The 21,553-nt window shown below is 36.7% G+C and overlaps 2 protein-coding genes across 2 annotated transcripts; both read right to left on the reverse strand.

Moving 5' to 3' along the window:
• Positions 1 to 1,850: 1,850 nt before the first annotated feature.
• LOC134329255 (ras-related protein Rab-20-like) lies at positions 1,851 to 7,596 on the reverse strand. The gene is made up of 2 exons (XM_063010462.1): positions 7,233 to 7,596; positions 1,851 to 3,267 (listed from the first exon to the last, which is right to left on the reverse strand). The coding sequence occupies exons 1-2, from the start codon at positions 7,420 to 7,422 to the stop codon at positions 2,744 to 2,746; spliced, it is 714 nt and encodes a 237-aa protein (XP_062866532.1). The 5' UTR covers positions 7,423 to 7,596; the 3' UTR covers positions 1,851 to 2,743.
• Positions 7,597 to 8,736: 1,140 nt separating this feature from the next.
• On the reverse strand, positions 8,737 to 18,316 carry cars2 (cysteinyl-tRNA synthetase 2, mitochondrial). The gene is made up of 15 exons (XM_063010520.1): positions 17,917 to 18,316; positions 17,779 to 17,829; positions 16,500 to 16,617; positions 16,330 to 16,401; positions 15,792 to 15,897; positions 15,457 to 15,537; positions 15,020 to 15,158; positions 14,103 to 14,236; positions 13,582 to 13,649; positions 13,233 to 13,299; positions 12,733 to 12,871; positions 12,414 to 12,537; positions 11,454 to 11,552; positions 10,448 to 10,672; positions 8,737 to 9,048 (listed from the first exon to the last, which is right to left on the reverse strand). Exons 1-15 carry the CDS (start codon positions 18,129 to 18,131, stop codon positions 8,980 to 8,982), a joined length of 1,707 nt encoding a protein of 568 aa, XP_062866590.1. The 5' UTR covers positions 18,132 to 18,316; the 3' UTR covers positions 8,737 to 8,979.
• Positions 18,317 to 21,553: the final 3,237 nt, after the last annotated feature.

The following is a 21,553-nucleotide window of genomic DNA, read 5'->3' on the forward strand; positions in this document are numbered from 1 at the left end:
TGGGTGCTGATGGGTTTTTGAACTGTCATTTAACAAACAGGACATTTTTAATGTTAAATTAATTCCCAAACAATATCTATCTATCTATCTATACTATACTATTTATAACTAGCGAGAGCCAAATATGGGGGTGTTTACATGGCACTTCATTAAGGCATAAATGGTTGAAATGCAACCAATCACACATCAATAAATCTGACATGATTCAGACATCATGGTTCCCAATTTACAAAGGGCAAGTGTGAAATGCTTTATCTAATGTATGTAATTCACTAAAACACATTAATGAAGGATAAAATAATCAGTGTATTTTACATGAATGTCTCCAGCTTCCCAACCTATAAACAGTATAGATACATTTTACAGTATAAGATTTTTAATTTAAATCTTTCACTCATCAAGATACAATTTATTTGTTTTAATGAAAATTATTAAGTAATTTTTTGAGCAATGTATATACTGGTGAGTCAAAACATTAAGGACCCCCCCCCCCCTCCCCTCCCCTCCAAAATAAATGTACATAGCAGTGCCTACTTTCTTTTTTCATCCACCCGAGCGTCACACAACGTTAATATTCTTCTTTTTTTTTATTATCTTACCCCATCTACTGGTTAGATGAAAAGGTTACATGCTTTTGGCCATGCATGCTAATTCTTCATTAGGTTTGGATATGTTGTTCTCTCAGCCAATTTACTGGTTTCCAGAAAAATGGGAAAATTTTGTAAAATGCAGTAAAAAGGAGAATCTGTCATTTGTTCATTCTCTTGAAACTTGATCTAACTGACTAAAAGTACAAATAAAATATTATTAATGTTTTCACTGATCAGCTTAGTTGTAATTATACAACTCCCTGTTATTTTCTCTTTTCTTGTACCTATGATTGAGCTCTAAATTTTGCACTCTATTATTACTGCTTTTTAGATCTTTATTTTAAAATCTGTATTTTTAAATTTCACCAAATACTTTATATTTTCTTTTAGTTTTTCATGTTCTTAAGTTTTTATTCTGTATGTAAAGCACTTTATCTCTCTGGTTTCAATTTCATGTTCTTTTAATTGTAACTATACTTGCAAAAAGCCTTTCTGAGGTTCTAGATCTCAGGAATGTTTTAATGCTTTGATTTTTTTTATGTGAAGCACTTTAAATTGCCACTGTGTATGAAAGGTGCTAAACAAATAAACTTGCCTTGCCTTGAGTGACTAACTTTAATAATTGTCTTTGACAGTCCTGTGTAAACTAAGATTTACTTACCAGTGAATAATCCTAATGGAAACATTATTACACTCTGTAACAACAACTGTTACCTGACAATTTAAAAATCTGTGAAAAAATGTAGGTGTGACATTGTTAACATTTGAGTAATGGGAAAAAAGGAGCCCGGGAGTGTTTAGACTGGTTTATAGCAACACACTAAGAATTCGTTTCTTAGGTTGTTTAAACCTGCTAAACAGCAGCCAACTTTCGTTTTATTTGTAAAATACTTTAATTGCCGTTTCAACAATGGTGGTAGTTTGGACACCCCTGATCTACAGTCTATCAGAAGGCTGCAATTTGTATGTTTGTGCTTTTTACTATATAAGTGTTTCATAGTATATAAGCATGTATGGCTTTATATTAAGAATTATTACATTTATCATCGTTATTTTCATTCTACACACACACTGCCCTACTGATATATACTTAATCGTTTAATTAGTTTCATTGTTACACTGTTTAAAAATGACAACAGTGAAACACTAATAAGACCCTAATCTAAATGTGTGTAATGAAACTGGGTTGGTTTAATTCTTCCAATAAAAATGAGTTTAAAAAGTTCACCATACTAATATTTTAAGATTTATTTAGATTGGTACATAATAAATAATTTTAATGATACAATTGCAATTATAAGCACTTACAAGAATAAACACATTTGTTTGACATCTACATGACACACTACACACATAGAATAGCAAAAAGAAAATGTCCCAGACCACATACTTGGTATGCCTACCATGACGTTCTGATGTAATCCCAAAATGGCCACTAAATACAACTGTCCAAAACTGTATGCTACATGCTAATAAGAACGTTGATGATAAAACTATTGGATGTGTGCTACCTTGAGATGTCTGGTATGGTAATACGATGTGTATAAGTAACATGTATTGTACCACTTGAATTTCAGGGTAGTGCTTTGGGTTTAATCTTGCTTGAACCCAAACCCCACACACACAACCCCAAATACCAAATCTATCTATCCCCAGACCGAGCACTAAAGGTCTTCATCTCAACATCACTTGGCAATCTATATAATCCATGGTGCTTTTACCTTAACAAAACACCAGCATTAAATTTGCCAAGTTTACATGTGTAATTTTGTAATATGGGTTTTGGGGCACATCTTTACATTACAGATCGTCACAAAACCACTTTTAGTAGACGTTTTCGCTTTAGTTTCCCTGTAGTGAATACCATGTTTCATCCAAAAAATGCACAGTAGTTACGTAGGCAATCGGGCAAATGACTCCAGTACAGGAGTACAGTGTATAAAAATATTTTTATTGGTAATTTTGTAAGTTTCAAAAAATATTTTTTGTAAAACACTTTTGGCCCTGGATCATTGTAAGAGGGTCAATCTTAAATGTCTAGAAGCATAAACCTAATGCAACTAGACTTGCAGACGTATCCACACTGTTGCAGCCTCTTAAATAAGTAATGGTTTATATTGACAGGATTCAGTAAATTTAGCTTAACAGGTTTCTTACATACAGCATTCACTTTTCTTCTTTCCCACATCCTGATAGTCCTCCAAGCAAACAGTAGGTGACTCAGTCTGTGTTTGCTTATTAATGATAGTTGGCAGCAGCCGTTCAAACAATGTCTCAAACAGAGCATCCACATTGTAGCCCGTTTTGGCACTTGTCTCGAAGCACATATCCTCAGCACATGGAAAAGCAAGAGTATCCAAAGCCTTGTAGCGCACAATGCGGTTGTAAAACGCCACTGCATCCTCCCGTGACACCTGTTTGCGCATAGTGGGTGTGTGTGGTGGGGTAGGGCCCGCAGGGCTGTCCTTGGGGGGTGTGACCAGGGCACACGGGTCAGTCAGGTCAGCCTTGTTGCCCACAATGGCAAAAATGCATTCTCTGTTGGCTGAGTCGGTAAGTGTCAAAAACCGCTCCTCGAGCTGCAACAGGCTCTGCCAGCTGGTCACATCATACGTGAGGACGATGGCTGCTGCACCACGGCAGTACATCGAGCCTAAGCCATGAAACTGTTCTCGACCTGAAAGGAGAAACTAATATTAATCGATTTGTTTAACAAGCAATTTTTTGGTCAGGGAGAAAGCACCAAAGTACCTATGGTAAACCTGGACAAATATAGGGTCACCTTTTGAGGATGGGCGCAGGTCCTTTCTCCGCAACACATCACACGATGTGATTTAGTGCAGTTTTATTTGAGGGTTCTGTGGTGTAATTATGAAATGATTCTATATAAGATGGGTTTTTTTTTAATAATACTATGGGTAACAATATATTTGATCAATAATTTCTATAGTATGTTTTGTTTGCCACATTGTTGTGCTGGCTTTCTATCATATTTACAACTTAATTACAGAAGAAACAATCCTAATCAGAATAAATGTATTTTTATTTATATTAAAATTACATTTGTATAATACTGTAAATAGTCTATTTTAAATAGTTTTTTATTAAATCAAATATGTTTTTTAAGGTTTGAACTACCACTGGGTATTTAAAAGTTCCCAAATCCTTTTGATAGTCCCATAATTGCATAATTTGCCAAGTCATGCTGTTCGGTTAGATGAAAACACTTGTGATGAAAGACAGGATTTTCTCTGTTCTTCTTTTAAAGTCTGTGTATCAAAATGGCACAAAAAGGCCCAAGCCAGTCATGTGCAAAAGACTACAGATGTAAGCTTAAGTTCAGTGCTGGATTTTCCCTTTTAAAATTCCATTGCAACAACACATCACTACACTATTGCTACAACTAAGGCATTCCATTGCTACAGTACTTGCTCGACTGTGTCAGAGCATATTTGCATATGTGATGGTAAATATCACAACAATATTCACAAGAATCACATATTGCATCCATGAGATATATCAAAGTATAAAAATTAAAGAAAAATTAACTTCTTCCAAAAAAGAAACCATTCCCAACTTTAAACTTTTCTAGAAATGGGATTTGTATTTGTAAATGTGACATTCAACAAAATAAGATGACCACTTAGGTAAACACACTGTGTGTATGTAAACAGAAGCATGTTGAAATTATTGGCCATGGCAATCCACTAACATTACTGATTAAAACTGACTAACCAAAAGGCAGAGACTTAATTTTTCACCCCTCACATTTCTGCAAATATTTCATTATATCTTTTCATGGGACAACACTATAGACATGAAACTTGGATATAACTTAGAGTAGTCAGTGCACAGCTTGTATAGCAGTGTAGATTTACTGTCTTCTGAAAATAACTCAACACACAGCCATTAATGTCTAAATAGCTGGCAACATAAGTGAGTACACCCCACAGTGAACATGTCCAAATTGTGCCCAAATGTGTCGTTGTCCCTCCCTGGTGTCATGTGTCAAGGTCCCAGGTGTAAATGGGGAGCAGGGCTGTTAAATTTGGTGTTTTGGGTACAATTCTCTCATACTGGCCACTGGATATTCAACATGGCACCTCATGGCAAAGAACTCTCTGAGGATGTGAGAAATAGAATTGTTGCTCTCCACAAAGATGGCCTGGGCTATAAGAAGATTGCTAACACCCTGAAACTGAGCTACAGCATGGTGGCCAAGGTCATACAGCGGTTTTCCAGGACAGGTTCCACTCGGAACAGGCTTCGCCAGGGTCGACCAAAGAAGTTGAGTCCACGTGTTCGGCGTCATATCCAGAGGTTGGCTTTAAAAAATAGACACGAGTGCTACCAGCATTGCTGCAGAGGTTGAAGACGTGGGAGGTCAGCCTGTCAGTGCTCAGACCATACGCCGCACACTGCATCAACTCGGACTGCATGGTCGTCATCCCAGAAGGAAGCTGACGCACAAGAAAGCCAGCAAACAGTTTGCTGAAGACAAGCAGTCCAAGAACATGGATTACTGGAATGCCCTGTGGTCTGACGAGACCAAGATAAACTTGTTTGGCTCAGATGGTGTCCAGCATGTGTGGCGGCGCCCTGGTGAGAAGTACCAAGACAACTGTATCTTGCCTACAGTCGAGCATGGTGGTGGTAGCATCATGGTCTTGGGCTGCATGAGTGTTGCTGGCACTGGGGAGCTGCAGTTCATTGAGGGAAACATGAATTCCAACATGTACTGTGACATTCTGAAACAGAGCATGATCCCCTCCCTTCGAAAACTCATGGCAGTTTTCCAACAGGATAACGACCCCAAACACACCTCCAAGATGACAACTGCCTTGCTGAGGAAGCTGAAGGTAAAGGTGATGGACTAAACCCAATTGAGCACCTGTGGCACATCCTCAAGTGGAAGGTGGAGGAGTTCAAGGTGTCTAACATCCACCAGCTCCGTGATGTCATCATGGAGGAGTGGAAGAGGATTCCAGTAGCAACCTGTGCAGCTCTGGTGAATTCCATGCCCAGGAGGGTTAAGGCAGTGCTGGATAATAATGGTGGTCACACAAAATATTGACACTTTGGGCACAATTTGGACATGTTCACTGTGGGGTGTACTCACTTATGTTGCAGCTATTTAGACATTAATGGCTGTGTGTTGAGTTATTTTTAGAAGACAGTAAATCAACACTGCTATACAAGTTGTACACTGACTACTCTAAGTTATATCCAAGTTTTATTTCTATAGTGTTGTCCCATGAAAAGATATAATAAAATATTTGCAGAAATGTGAGGGGTGTACTCACTTTTGTGATACACTGTATACATATACACACACACCAAGCATAACAATTATGACCACATTATGATCCCCCTTTTGCTGCCAAAACAGCCCTGACCCGTCAAGACATGGAGTCTGACACCTTTCTATCAGAACCAGCATTAACTTCTTCAGCAATCTGAGCTACAGTAGCTCGTCTGTTGGATCGGACCACACGGGCCAGCCTTTGCTCCCCACATGCATCAATGAGCCTTGGCCGCCCATGACCCTGTCGCCGGTTTACCACGGTTTATCACAATTTGGCCCTTGTCATACTTGCTCAAATCCTCACGCTCGCCCATTTCTCCTGTTTCTAATATCAACTTTGAGGATAAAATTTTCACTTGCTGCCTAATATAACCCACCCACTAACAGGTGCTGTGATGATATATACACACCAATCAGGCATAACATTAAAACCACCTCACTGTCCATTTTATCAGCTACACTTACCATATAGAAGCACTTTGTAGTTCTACAATTACTGACTGTAGTCCATCTGTTTCTCTACATACTTTTAAGACTGCTTTCACCCTGTTCTTCAATGGTCAGAGACCCACACAGAGCAGGTATTATTTAGGTGGTGGCTCATTCTCAGCACTGCAGTGACACTGACATGTGTATATATATATACAACCAGAAGAAGACTTTTAACAAATGGTTATTTTAGTTATGGTCAGACTAAAATAGAGTATAATACACAGTAGACTATTCCAGATTTATATAAATTAATTCTGGTTTAAATGCCATATACAACCAGCAGAACACTTTTGTGTTTACTTGCAACAAATGGTTATTTGAGTTATGGTCAGACTGGAATATAGTATAATACCCTGTAGACTATTCCAGATACAAAGGTTAAAATGCATTTTAATTAATAATTCTTTAAAAAAAAAAAAAAGAAAGAAAGAGGTGGTTGGTGTTATGATGGCTCTGTGTTTTATTAGAACAAATGCTGAGTGTATTTTGAGATTTTTAAAAACTTTCCCTCAGGTAAGAAACGTGACTAAAGGTTGGGTATTAAACCGCGTACTGAAGTACTTGATAGTATTTTAAATTAGTGCACAGAGCTTACTTGCTGTGATTACTAACTATGTACACTGTTTAGTAAGGTAGTACGCGGATTGGAACACGGCCTACTGTATTTCTACAGGTGCTTAATTTCAAACAAATCAAGTGCAGGTCAGTCTGTCCTGAAGAACTTTCTGGAAATGTGCCACATCAAACTATTTATCATTACTGTATAGTTAACATGCCTATTTTGTGACCAAACAAACAGCTATATTCCGACATCATTCTCAAATGTTTACAACCCTCAAACCCACCTGCTGTGTCCCAAATGGATATGTTGTAGGGTCCCCACTGCTTCAGAAAGAAAGCTCCTCCGACTGTGCTCAGCGTGTCTTTAAAACTTCTCTCCGTGTATCTGTGGAGGAGAGACGTTTTCCCAACGTTCATGTCTCCCAAAATGACCACTTTAGTATCAGGTTTTCTAATTTTCCTCGGTCCGGGCATTTCAGCTGTGTTCTTCAGGTAATGTTGCTAGTCGGCTGAGTTTATTACATGTAGTTCATGGTGGCCTCCAGATCTGGCGTGTATGGAGCAAAACGAGATAAGGGTCATGAGATCTACTGCAGCCTTTATACTGCAGCTGGACTGATAATAACAATCAAAGCCGCTTCAGTGAGAATAAATCCATTTTTTCCTCATGAACTTAAAGGAGTTTGTCGCCTGAAGAAATGACGACAAAGGAAATTGGAAACAAACCGCAAACTCGCTGACAAACTGCACTTTTTTTACAGTATTGCGCAATCTAACACGTGTGTGTGTGTGTGAGGTCACGTAGAGCTACAATACACCATACACTGATGTTAAACATTTTACATTCATGTACATACCATATTAAAAGTTACTTTAAAGATGTGATCTGTATTGCACTGATGGACGGGGATATATGTATTTTAATCAGCTTCATTTGCACAAACCCTAATTAAATACTACAAACAGATCATTTTATTGCCCAACTGTGCAGTGAAACTGAGCATTTTATTTATTTATTAGGATTTTAACGTCATGTTTTACACACTTTGGTTACATTCATGACAGAAACGTTAGTTACTCATTACACAAGATTCATCAGTTCAAGGTTTAATATCAAACACAGTCATGGACAATTTTGTATCTTCAATTCACCTCACTTGTGTCTTTGGACTGTCGGAGGAAACCGGAGCTCCAGGAGGAAACCCACACAGACACGGGGGTAACATGCAAACTCCACACAGAAAGGATCCGGACCGCACCACCTGGGGATCAAACCCAGGACCTTCTTGCTGTGAGGCGACGGAGCATTTTAAATACCATCAATAGTTATTAAAATTTAATCACAACTAAATATCCTTGGTTGTTATACATGTTTGTTAACCTTTAAAGTTTGCAAGTTTAATTTAGCTTGCTGGTTAATGGTTTTATTGAGGGTGAATTTCATCATCTTTTATTGGTCAGGGTTGCGGTGGGTTTAGTTAGTCTAAGTACAAGGCAGAAATACGACCCAGACAGGGCGCCAATCCACCGCTGAGCTTTGACCACATAGTCGGTCACATCTCTGTAGGTGCAGCGGATAGCACCTGCTAAGATACACACCCAGATCACTGGTGGTGGAGTAAAATATCACTTTGCCACCCAAGTGCCTGGAGGTGAATTTGCAGTTTCTTGTGCCATTGGTGCACATTGGGTTGCAATATATTTCATGATATTTTATTATTTTTTAATTAATTGCAGAAGTCTGGTGGCCTGATTTATACTAAATATGAGACAAGAAAAAAACTCAAGTTACAAAAAAAGAAAACATTTATTGTGGGTAAATCGCATCAGCATGGACGATGGTGGAAGTCACTGTGGCATCAGGCTAGGTTTCATTCACGTCATATTTACAGTGTCAGTCCTCATTAAATGCTCTTTAATTATTTGTGTAAAAGTCTAGGAAACAGAAAAAGGTGATCCAGATTGTCCTAAAACTAGTATTTCGGGGGAATGCAGAGTACCAGAGTGGTTCACACAGTGCTAAGGTGCACTTTAACTTTCTTTGTTTCTGTTCTCCTTATTCTGCTGTGAAATTTCCCATGTTGAGTTGGTGCCTCTGTCCTGAAACCAAAAACACAATGTATTACAATCTTAATATGTCTTTTATACATTTACACTTTATACAGTTACACAAAAGTGTTTAAAGACACTTTTAATAAACACAGCAGATTATAAAGCAAAGTCTGTTACCAGGTTTGGGGTTAATTTTCTTAATGTAAATTCTTTAACATATTTTGTATTAGTTTACAAATCATTGAGGGTTTTTCCCCAGGCTTCTCCATCCTCCTCAGGTAAATCCTTGTTGATTCTGTACTTCAAGTATCTTAAGAGTTATTTACCCTGTTTCCAGGTTTTATGCTCTTCAAGCAAAAGAAAAAAGTAAAAAAAAAAATCCATGCTTTTTATTTTTATTTTGTACTTGCAGTAGATCTCATGGCTACAGAAGATCTCATTGCTGCAGTAGATCTCATGACACTTTTCAGCTGTTTTTTGTAAATTTTGTAATAATTACACTCCAGCATACTTATTTTCATGAGCAATGATTTAGAGTTGTGCTTCAAGTTTTAAGCAGATCTACTGTGGAGTTATAACCATTATAAGAAGAAATACACATCTGCCAGCTGTTTAGAAATGAGGATATTTAATGAGCATTTTTAAAATTTATTGAATACTGTGAAGGGCAAAGCTTTGTAAAAGGTTTTTATTAGGACTTTAGGTATGCATATTAATAAGGTGAAGTAGTAATAAGCCCTTTTACACATGCACATTTACTTGAGTTTTAACCAGCAATTTGCCAGTTCGGCATGTGAAAAAGCACCTCAAGGTCTGGTACAGTTGAATATAAAATACCTTGTTGGTTTATGTGTAAACGAAGCTAGATTTCCAGGTAGAAAAATTACTGAGGTGAGACACCAGAAAAACACATTAAATTAACTATTAACAGGAGAGACATCGAGAACATGCAGTAAAATTAACTATTCTGATAGGTGAGTGAACTATGAGATGCTCTGTTATTTCTACCTTCCTGATGTCATTTCATTAATTTGTGTATAGTCGAAAGCTTTGCTGTATTTGATGAAGCACATGTTAACATCTGCATTAATATCTTTTATTCTCTCATGCCACCAACAAGCTCATGGTCAGGTGTCCAAATACTTTTGTCCATATAGTGTATATAATTAATAATGAATAACATAATAATAATTGATATTTAAATAATATGAATGCATGAAAAAGGAAATATCAATAGCTTTGCTCTCAATTCCAAAAAATTTAAATGACCTTTTAAACAAACAGAATAATAATAACAACAATAATAACATAAATAATAATAGTGAATCTTGCCTTAAAGCAAGAACAAACATGCAATATATGTTATACATGTGAAAGTCAAAGACCTTTTAAGCTGATGACCACAAAAAAATAAAAATTCTTGCAAATGCTCTAATTGAGTTCTTACCTTAATGTGTACTCCAAGGGGTACAAGATCTTTCCGTAGTGTATCACAGGCCTTTAGTAAGGGCACTCTGTCTGCCTTGGGTTTCTTTCTCTGAAGCACATTGCTAGTGTCCTGGGTGGCTTCATCCTCCACAGAGAGAGCAAAGTTTCGAACCTCGCTACGGAAGTGCACCAGCTGCTCCACCACGTTGTGTAAAATAGTGGACGATTCAGCACTGGATGACTCCTAATATAGAATCATATTACATATAACTTTTACTCAAAGTTCAAAGCTTCATAAGAGAAAACTTAAAGAAAACTGACAGATGTTGGAAAAAAAACCCTGTATGTCACGAAAAAGGTTTGATTGTTTAATGAACTGAAAAAGTCTGCTTACTGGTAATGTAGAGCTTATCAATGAAGAGTCATAATAAAGAATATAAAGAATAACTTTAGCGTTCTCTAATGTAGCCCCCTGTGCTATTCGGTTGTAAACAAATGCCAATAAGACCCATTATTTTTTTCTTTTACTTTTGTATAAAATACTTAAAGTATTTACACATTTATTAACACAGGACATAAATACAGAATTGAAATTTTTGTATTGTTATTCAAATGGCATTTGGGTGGCACAGCAATCTAGATCCGGGTAACCAATTCCTTTTTTATTAAATCCAGGTTTAAATCTCAGTGGTGCTATCAGACGGCCAGGCGTATACAGAGATATGATTGGGGTCTTGTAAGTGCCTGAAACCTAGCAATGGATTGGCACGTTGTCCTATCTGTGCCCAGTGTTTCCCAGTGGAACCGGACCCCACTGAGACCCTGACCAGGATACAGTGGTTGATGAAATGAAAAAAAAATTTTTATTGAAGCAGTAATGTGTACACTTACAATATTAATAAACACTAAAAAAAGGAATACATAATTAATTAAATAACTAATAAATAATACCTTTCCATCTAACATGGAATATGTAGGTCAAATATTAAAGCACAGAATGACCACAATCAGCAATGACCACTTACCTTTCTGTTCAGCAGATCAACTCCGAAAACATCCATAACATATCTGATGTAAGAGAGCATAGCTCCAAACACAGCTGGACTTCTAGAGCTCCCATCAGGCTTCAAAGAGACGTCAAAGTATATTACGGATTACACCACTCAAATGGAAAATACTTATTTCTAACTGGCTGGCAGACAAAGTCTTATGACAGGACATGTCAAACATAGATTCAGTCAAAGACCTGATGGAATGTGACCATGCTAACAAGCATTACTAACTTACAGTGGATTTAAAAAGTTGTAAGCTCTTTGTGCACCATGGCTTTTGTTGTAAGATGCAATTAAATAAGCCTGGGCTGTGGGGTAGGATGGCAAGAAAAACATCCTGTCTGCCCAAAGCATGTGGAAAAATGTGTTATGGTCTGATGAGACCAAGGTTTAACTTTTTGGCCATAAATCCAAAAGGCATCACCAAAAGAACACCATACCCACAGTGAAGCATGGTGGTGGCAGCATTATGCTTTGGGTCTGTTTTACCTCTGCTAAATAATAATAAACAGAGAATAATAAACAGTTCCAAATAACAGTCAATTTTACCACAGAACCTTCAGGCTTCTGCTGAAAAGCTGAAGATGGAGAGGAATTTCATCTTTCAGCATGACAATGACCCAAAGCTTACCTTCAAATCAACAAAAATGGTTTACTAAAAGAAGATCAAAGTTTTGGAATGACTCAGTCAGAGCTTAGACCTGAATCCAACTGAAAATCTGTGGAGTGACCTGAAGAGGGCTGTGCACAAGAAATTATCCTTATGTGACAAACAGGAGCGACGTTAACACATGAAGCCCAAACCTGCTTTTTTTCTAACCACATAATTTCAGCAAATGCGTTTTATTATATTCTTAAATTTTTAAATGGCTTATAACAACAAGAGCAACATATCAATGACTGCCCACCATACCATGTGTACTATGTGCTCACCTTGGTAACAGGCTGAAGCTGACAGTTGCTATGGTGAATGAGGCTCATGATGGCATCCATCGCTTTTGGTGTGTCAAAGTCATCTGCGAGTGCAGTTCGCACGGTGGCCTGAGTATCTGATAACCTGAACACAACACAGCAGGGTAATTGGACACTCCATGTTGACCAAAAGAAAACATGAATTTAAGAAAAGTGGAAGTGGGAGAAAAAAAATTACAATGGGATGTAACTAGTTTGGGTGAAAAAGGGAAAAATTAATTAACAAAAAATGAAAAACGATTCATGGTTAGTTTTTGTAGTACACATTAAAGTCTCCTACCTCTCCCATAAACTGCTCTCATGTATGCTTTGGCACTGTAGATGTCCCTGCATGTAGGCCTGAGCATTGTGGATAAAGGCTGAGATGATGGACAGGGTGGAACAAGCCTCGTTCATGCTGGCATCACTGTAGTCGATTGCTGGGAGGAAGAGTTACATTGCTTATGGGAACACTGACCTTCCCATATATTTAGCTCAAATTGATTGAAAATGATTTAAGCCCATTAGTGAATATATTCCTGACCGCTACATTCCAAAGATGTTAGTAAATAGGTGTTACCAGGCACATTTTTGGAGGGTGGTCCTAATGTTTTGGCTTATAAATGTATGTGTCAGTCTACACTGACTTGACCCAGGGCTGCTTTCAAAACAACACAGACTTGGATAAACAGCCAGGTAAATGTCAATGTGTAAAAGAAAGAAAAAAGTGCAGAATGACCCTGTGGGTCATTGAATGTTTACAGCACAGGCTGATCAACTACAAAATACATTGAGGCTTACCTGATCTGTACTTGCTCAACAGGCAAAACAGCCTAAACTCATTGGCATTGTAGGACCTCAAGAAATCCTGCACAAATAAACCAGAGAATGTCAGAAAAAATACAATATGACTTTAAATAAGTTATTGCCATTTAATTTTTGGCTGTGTACAATGATATTGATTTCTAGAGACTGCTTGAGATTAACAGACTAATATTTATACTGTTAAATGACTTGAACTGAAATCAGTAACAAGTCACAAGTAAGACTGACTGTGGTTTTCTTCTTGAATATTTTTATTAAATGTTTATACATACACTAATGTACATTAGCAACAGGACATATTTAACACTGTAATATTTAGATGTACCTTTATTGTTATATAATTCTTTAGGGATTTCGACATCTTCTCTGCACTGCCTTTCAAGTGAAGATGCCCTGGGTAAAAAAAGAAAAAAGCACAAAAAATTATTTTATTTTTAACCACCAAAGAAATAAGTTTATATACAGTAGATATAAGTTTGTATAGTTTATATAATTATATACTTATCTGTGTAAAAGGTAAAAAGTAAAGGAGATTGTAAAACTCCTTTAAAAGTGTTGGAAAACAGCAGGTTACTGAATGAAGCAGTTTCAGAAAAATGTGAGGTTTTTTTTACAAAAAATAAGTAAGATAAGATATTCTTGATTTGTTTGACATTGCCTGCATATTGCACAAAAGTACACAGTGTGGTTTTGATGGCTTTATTATATTTTAAAATGCAGGAAAAACAAAGCCAGATCATTATAATAACATAATGGTTATGTTCTTTTATCCTTTAGAAAGTTTAATCTCAGTAGCTCAGTAAACATCATTTAAATGAAAAGGGATTTAGATGCCACAGGACTTACCTGAGTGTAGGAAGTAGTTTCCCCACTGGTCACACTCATGGTAGGCCTCGCACTGAGCAATTTCATTTTCATGGTGAGGAAAGGCCAGGTCAATTCCTCCTGAGTGGATGTCCAATTGACTTCCAAACACAGAGCTTTAAAAAAAGAAGTCATGGGTTGAAACAGCATGAAAAATGTTCCAGTACAATAAACTAGATGTACACCCACACCTTTCTCCCAGATTTCACCCAGATTTCACCCAATCTGATCATTCTCCTTGCCACTTGTACCAGCTCCAGGCAGGCCGGGAAGAGAACTGAACTCCGTTAAAACCCTACCAATAGTGCAGGCACTTCAACCAGACAGAAGAGGGCGCAATTACACCGCAGCAATGATAACCAAAAGACCTCCCATTTAAACTAATCATTTTTAGTATATAAAATTTTTAAGTTGGAAATGATTATTAATCAGTCATATATTGTAAACCTCTTAATGACTGGTCTACTAATAACTAATGTGCAGCCTTTGACCTTTAAAATAATATTTTATTGTGTGAATGACCTGTTACCATTAGACTGAATATGAGCTAATGACGGATTGGTGTGGTAAAAAACTGAATTAAAGCAATTAAAGTATTTGAACAGAGCTAGATGGATGAAAATCTCACAAAAGAGCTCTTCTGCATACAGTGTTCCAGGTTAAGCCTTACATTCAAATATGTTAACTAATAAAATACATAAAATTGTACAACCCTTTGACTTACCCCATTGATGAGTTTTAGCCACACAGCACAGGTAATAAAGAAAAAAACACTGCAGCAGATCAGATGTCCAAGTCTAAGTGCCCTTATAATATGTTGATCCACAGACAAGCAGTAGCATTTGAGAATTACAGAAGATTAGCATTTAAATTCAGCAGGAAATAATAGAGCTGATTACCTGGCAATGGTGGAGCACTCAATGTGCCAGCCTGGTCTTCCTCTTCCCCATGGAGATTCCCAGTACGGCTCCTGTGGCTTAAAAGCTTTCCATAGGGCAAAGTCTCGTGGATCCCTTTTATCTTTACTGCCTAAAAAATCTAATATTTCATAATGTGAGACGTACATCATGTTTACAAAAGTGCTTAATTGGAACATGGTGAAGACAGAAGATTATAACAGATAGACCATTATATCATACCCACTAACAGTACACGTTTCTGATTAACTGGTAAATATTTTCTTAACACAATGACCCATTTACATAGACACAGTCAACATTTTTAATCACAGTACACATAACTTACTGTGCAACCATATTGGGAAACAAACTACTACATAAAACTAATACTGCATAAATATAATTTGCAAAGGTAATCCATAGTTAATGGAAGCTACCTGTTTCTCCAGCAGCATTTACCAAGTTCACAAGCTTTCCATAACGACTGCCGATGGAGTGAGTATCAAAGAAGACATCCCCTGTGTTAAAAGAGCATCCATGAGGGTCCATGAATAGTAAACAAATGGAACCTGAGTTCACCAGATACATGAACCAAATACAATAAAGCAAAACAAAGTGGAGAACAAAGTTGGAAAAATCAGATTTGGGTTTTTTTTAGACAACAAGGTTCTCTTTATGTCTGGCGTAAGGGAAATACCGGGTTTTTAAAGTACAAACATTGCATCAAGACTGCAGAAGGTCAGTGAATCTGAAACACAAAAGACAAACTAACCTTGAGAGGTGACATAAGCACGGCCATTTCTGATGATGCCTTCAATAAAAGCTATAATCTGAGGTAGGTTTTCTGTAACTCTCATATACACAGCTGGTGGAAGAACCTAAAAACAATCATATAGTGATGCCATCAGGGAATGCCTTATATATATATGCCTTTAGAAGACGCCTTTTAAGCCTTTAAATTGAGACTAAAGTAGAGGGGTTTCTGTTTTAACATAACATGTTGACATGTCTTTACTGTGCATAAAGAAATATCAATTATAAGGAATTATAAGGAATCCAACATTGCTGCTAACAAGCATTGGCTTTTTTAGCATGGCATCCTCTAAGCTCATAGTGACGTGCTTAAATGGGGTGTCACCTGTGTTTCATAAGCTTTTGGTGTTTTTTTATTACATTTAACCATCTGGACAAATTTCCTCTCAGAAAAAATATAAAAGTTTTGAGTTTTCTTTCCAGCCTTGGCCAAGAGACCACTCGATGGAACTGGATGGCATGTTTGTGCGTTTATTTTTGGATTAAAATATAGGCACCTTCAGACACAGCATGTCTCTCTTAAACTCCTCTTCATACATTCTGGCGAGCACAAATGGTGAGAGGTTTTCCTATTGAAAAACAAAAAAAAATTATAATTATGTACTTTAGTTCAACTTACATGACATTGACTATGACAAAATGATGCTGACATTCACACTGCACGTACCTCAAGGCCTCTCTGTATGATCTTATCATCGATGTCAGTGATAACCATGACATGAGTGACACTTATTCCAAAAAGTCTGGTTAAAATTCGCTGCAAAATGTCAAATCTGACATAGGAGCTTTTTTGAGGGGAAAGGGAAAACAAAGAGGGGAGAAAAGAATTAAACAGTTAAACAGGCAGACCAAAACTGAGACAACACTGAGAAATACCTGCAGTAAAATGTGGTTAACATGTCCTTATAGTCTGCACAGGATGAATGAATGATCTCGTCTTAAGGATAAAATGTTTTGAAAAATAAGCTGATCTGTTTACACCACTGCTGTTCTTTTTGTGTGGAATGTATATTTACAATATATATATACCGAAGCACTCTTGTATATGTAGTGTATATGTACTGATTGCAAAAAATAAAAACACAATACTCATAAATTTCTTTTTATACGCTACACTACTTAATGTGCTACTTAATAAATTCACTAAATCCTCTGTCCGTCACAAAGCCTCAAACACATATGCATTTATTTATTTCAATCATCGCTTTAGCCTGCCACCTCAGTTTGTTCTTGTTTCTGTATACAATGTTTTTTTTCATCCTTAACTAATTCTTCATGGTCAGCTCACCAAACATAATATGTGAAGTGTCAATGTATACTTGCATACTTTTTGACCAGTGGGGTCATACTATAAATCAGGGTGTTTTTTTTCAAACCCCGGGTCGCGACCATCGGGCGGGTCGCAAGCCAAAAAATGTGTCGCAGAGAAAAATAATAATAATAAATGAATTTTAACACGCACATAAACACGAAATGAACTTGTTCACGCACGCCTCGATGCGGAGGCTTTATGTTACATCTTGTAAACCACAGTGGGACCAGATTGCCACCATTTTTATTAATTAAGTATGTTTGGTTTCGATGCATTGTGTGTGTTGCCTGGGCCACATTAAAAATCATGGACATGTGATGTGGGTGGCTTAAAAAAAAGTTTAAAAATCCCTGCTATAAACCACAACAGGATAAACCAGGTTCTGCAAAGTGCACAGTACATAGTGGTGATGTAAAACGCATCTTTAAAGAGGGAGGCTTCTCATTTATTAGTCTAAGCTTTGTTATTAAAACATGCAGCTAAACATGAACACGCTTTTACATTGTTAACAAGCTGGGTGAAGGAAGCAGTTTATAACACATTTTATTAAAGGAATGGCTTAAAAAATAAACACATGTATAATGAACGAGATAAAATACACTATGTGTGTTCATATAACCAGGAGCATACTTACCATGCATGACCGAGATGGGCATGATCATACACTGTGGGTCCACAACTGTACCTAAACAAAACACCAGGTTAAAGCATATGACTCAAATCAAACTGTAAAACCAGCTTACTTTCTGTACACCAGGGTAATCTGTCTTACCAGGTTGCTTCTCCCTTCTTTGCTAAAATTAAAGGTTCCTTCTGTTTGGTGAGACTGTTGAAAGTCTTAATGCCAGTGTCATAACCAGTTGGTCTGATCCATTTGGTCCTTGTTTCAGTGCACACTGTCCGGTTTGTTACTGCTGAAATTAACTTCAGTCTTATTTTCTGTGTGCAGTTCAGGACTGCATGTCTGATCAGACTCCCACAGAGCATCGCTGTCACCTAACTGCACTGGGGTTCAAAACTAACATTTGCACTTCTAAATGACACCGTCGAACCTGCACTTTTTGTTTATTTTAATACATTAAATCTTCGGCGTCCATAAACGGGAAAATATACTACATACAATTAACTAAATGACACTGACAGCCTGCGCTGACAGTAAGTGAGCAGCAGGTCCACTAGCACTCAGCTTGACAGTAAATTCAAGATGGTTGCTTACAGTGAAGCACGGACTGGCTGCGTCTCAAATCGCACCTCACTCCCTACAAAGTGCACTAAATAGGCTACGAGGTGATAGGTGAAATTGGAATGCGGTTTCAAATACACCACTCACTACCGTTCATGAGCATTGGGTACTTTTTTGTACAAACTAAAATGTTTGCTATTATGGAAACTCCACTTCTAATTCACAAACACCAACAGCAGCATTATTTGACAGATTCTGTTTGACTTATTGGGAAAAAGTTCCCAGCATTGAAAAATATTATGGAAAGTTGGGGCTGTTATAAATGCAAAGCAGAGACCAGTTTTATTTTATTGCTCATTGTTTTTGGAATGGTATGTCCAAAAGGTTCATGATCAGGTATCCACATGCTTTTGGCCATATACTGATTTTTTTTTTTTTTTTTTATGTAATTGTCTTAAAAGTAACAATGCATTCTTGTTCATTGTAATTTCTAAAACATAAAAATATTTTAAATATGTTTTAAAAGTACATATTATTATTATTATTATTATTATTATTATTATTGTTATTATTTAGGGCAGCAAGGTGGGGCAGCTGGTAGAATGGGTGTCACCCAGTAACATCCTGTGTCCAGTCCAAGTTTGTTTTGCCTTGGTCCAACACCTACTAGTGAAAATGTTAGTGAATATATAGTTATGAATATATAAATAAATAAAAGGCATGTATTGTTGATGTATTTTAAACAGTGGATGTGAAATACGTGGATATATAGCACTTTGTAAAAAAAAAAAAAAGTTTACCTATTAATCAAATGTTTTAATTTCAATATTTAAATTGCCATGTCCTCTGTACTTTTCATGTACATACTGTAACCTGAGATTTAAAAAGTACTTTTTTATTGGGGGTTTCAGGGTTTTTTATTAGAGGTGCTTCAGTTGCACGTATACTGAGCAGCAGCAAATCAGACCAGTGTTCAGAGTTGTGTGTTTCGAAGCTGAATCGTTTGATTGAATCGGTTCATTAAAAGCTTCAAAATAAAACCAATGGTTTCCGTTTAACTACTGTTTGGAATTTAATCCCTCGAAGAATAAATGATAATAACAATAATGCTTTATAAATACGCTCGAACTGTCTAAAATCAGACCGTGTTCCTTACTTATTCAGCAATATAGATTCTTTACCGTCCTTGTTTTCCTTCTATGAGGCATCATCTATAATATTTAGGGCATTTCTGACATTTAGCGGTGCGGTTGGTTAAAGTCCAAACGATGCATTATATAACACCAATTCTAGATTTAGTCGTTTGTGTGAAATGGGAGTAAGTTGCCATTTTGCGGTGTGTGTGTTTTGGAAAAGCAGGGCACTGGCTATGACGTAAATGTCCCGCCTACACAAATGCTATTGGTTGACTACAGTTAACCCAACATGGCCAAAACGTTTCAGTTCCATTCAGAGTTAACCTTGTGTGTTGTGGATTATAGAACAGAAAACACAAGTCTGACGAGAAAAGGGAACAAAATTGCACCTGTCTTATTTTCTCCTGCAGGGGGGAAAACTCCCCACACAGACATGATTAAATTATCTTTTACATTTGACACAATATATTCTGATTATCAATGGAGATTTAAATAAAAAAAAAGACATGATGTAAATATACCATTTACTTCCCCAAAACCAACTACAAAGTGTGCAACACAGTAACAAACAACCAACATTTTCTAGCCCCTACTATTTTCCAAACAGTCCAAGATTTCCATGTAACAAAACATTTCAATTGCCATCTCTTTTGGTCCTTTATCTGACGTGCAACCCCACATCATATCCAAAGTGGGAAATTGTGATTGTTTTCTTAAGGCAATTATCTTCATAGGTTAAATAAGACAGCACCAGACAAAAGTCCCAGCAACATCTTCTTGGCCAATGCAGAATCAGGATTAATCACTGAATGCCATTGCTTTTCTTTACCCCACTGTAACCTTGTTTTCTTCTGTCAAGAGTTAGTGCTGATTTTCTATATGTAAATCCAATGTCATTCAGCTAATTTCGTACAGGTCTGTTTTGTTTTGTTGTGCATTTTTTATTTCAAGGTATTGTGCTTTAAGTTTTTCATACTAACGCTTAAACATATTTCTTGGTCTACCCGTATGTTTTCCTTTTATCACCTTTCATCACAACTATCTTTAGGCACAGACCATGTTGAAGTTCCTTCTTTAAAGAGTTGTATGAACCTTTCTATTGTTTCAATTGACCACTCTCCTGTTGGAGCCATGTTTTTTTTTTCAACTAAAAACGTCCAGCAGCTTGTAAAAGTCTGTAACTACTTCCTTTTTAACTGCAGACTGATTTTATGAAGCTTGAATGTTCAGCTATTCAACAAAAAATGTTTTGAGTTACACCAATTATTTATTTAAGTGTAGTGAATTATATAGTGTTGTTGGTAACATTGCTGCTACACAGTTACTACTTGCTGGGGCTATTTGTTTGTCCCACATCATTTGCTTCAGTCGCTTCACACTTTTAGATTCAGTCAGCGATTCTTGACTCACTCGAAATCCAAAACAGAAAAAGTAGTTTAAATAACTGACAGTTTAGATTTACAACATGCTCATTGAAAACAAAACCTCCAGAATGTTTCAGACATGACACCATGAAGTTATAGCATCACCATGTAGAAGGAAAGATAGTCTAAACATAACATTTTAAACTATAACTTTTCTTTAAAAGCTGATATGAAGTAGACACAGTTATGCTGTAACCAACCTGAATGTAACATATTTGCAATAATAGGTAAGTAATAAGTAGATGTGTGGTGTTGGTGCCAATCTATTCACAACTTTAATACGTTGTGTAAAAGCTGGGTTATAATTATTTACTACGTGGTCCAGAAGGTCCAGCAGTACACAGAATTTGATGTCACCCAAATACTAGCTTAAATCCTTAAATATGTCCAAGATTATGTCTATCGATTACTAAAGATGACAATCACACAATTAAGCAATAATAATGTATGTATATATTATATATTATCCACCATACTTATATACTCTCTTCTATTTATTATCATTCATTTAGCCACTGTAGTTAACTGATTTAGCCACTGTAGTCACCTTGTAATTATATAGTAGTCTATACACTGTACAACCATTATCTGTTTACTGTTTTTAATATATGCACCTTCATTTTTACTTATCTGGTCACTACTGCACTTTTTACTGTATTATATGTA

This window comes from Trichomycterus rosablanca, chromosome 15, assembly GCF_030014385.1.
Source record: "Trichomycterus rosablanca isolate fTriRos1 chromosome 15, fTriRos1.hap1, whole genome shotgun sequence".
Lineage (NCBI taxonomy): Eukaryota > Metazoa > Chordata > Actinopteri > Siluriformes > Trichomycteridae > Trichomycterus > Trichomycterus rosablanca.

Excerpts from the sequence above, each read along its gene's own strand:
- LOC134329255 (XM_063010462.1), bottom strand. The coding sequence starts at position 7,422 with ATGCCCGGACCGAGGAAAATTAGAAAACCTGATACTAAAGTGGTCATT. Across the intron at positions 3,268-7,232 it reads ATCCATTTGGGACACAGCAG|GTCGAGAACAGTTTCATGGC; the intron begins GTGGGTTTGAGG and ends TTCTCCTTTCAG.
- cars2 (XM_063010520.1), bottom strand. The coding sequence starts at position 18,131 with ATGCTCTGTGGGAGTCTGATCAGACATGCAGTCCTGAACTGCACACAG. Across the intron at positions 15,898-16,329 it reads GAGACATGCTGTGTCTGAAG|GTTCTTCCACCAGCTGTGTA; the intron begins GTGCCTATATTT and ends GATTGTTTTTAG. Across the intron at positions 12,872-13,232 it reads GTTGAGCAAGTACAGATCAG|CAATCGACTACAGTGATGCC; the intron begins GTAAGCCTCAAT and ends TCTTCCTCCCAG.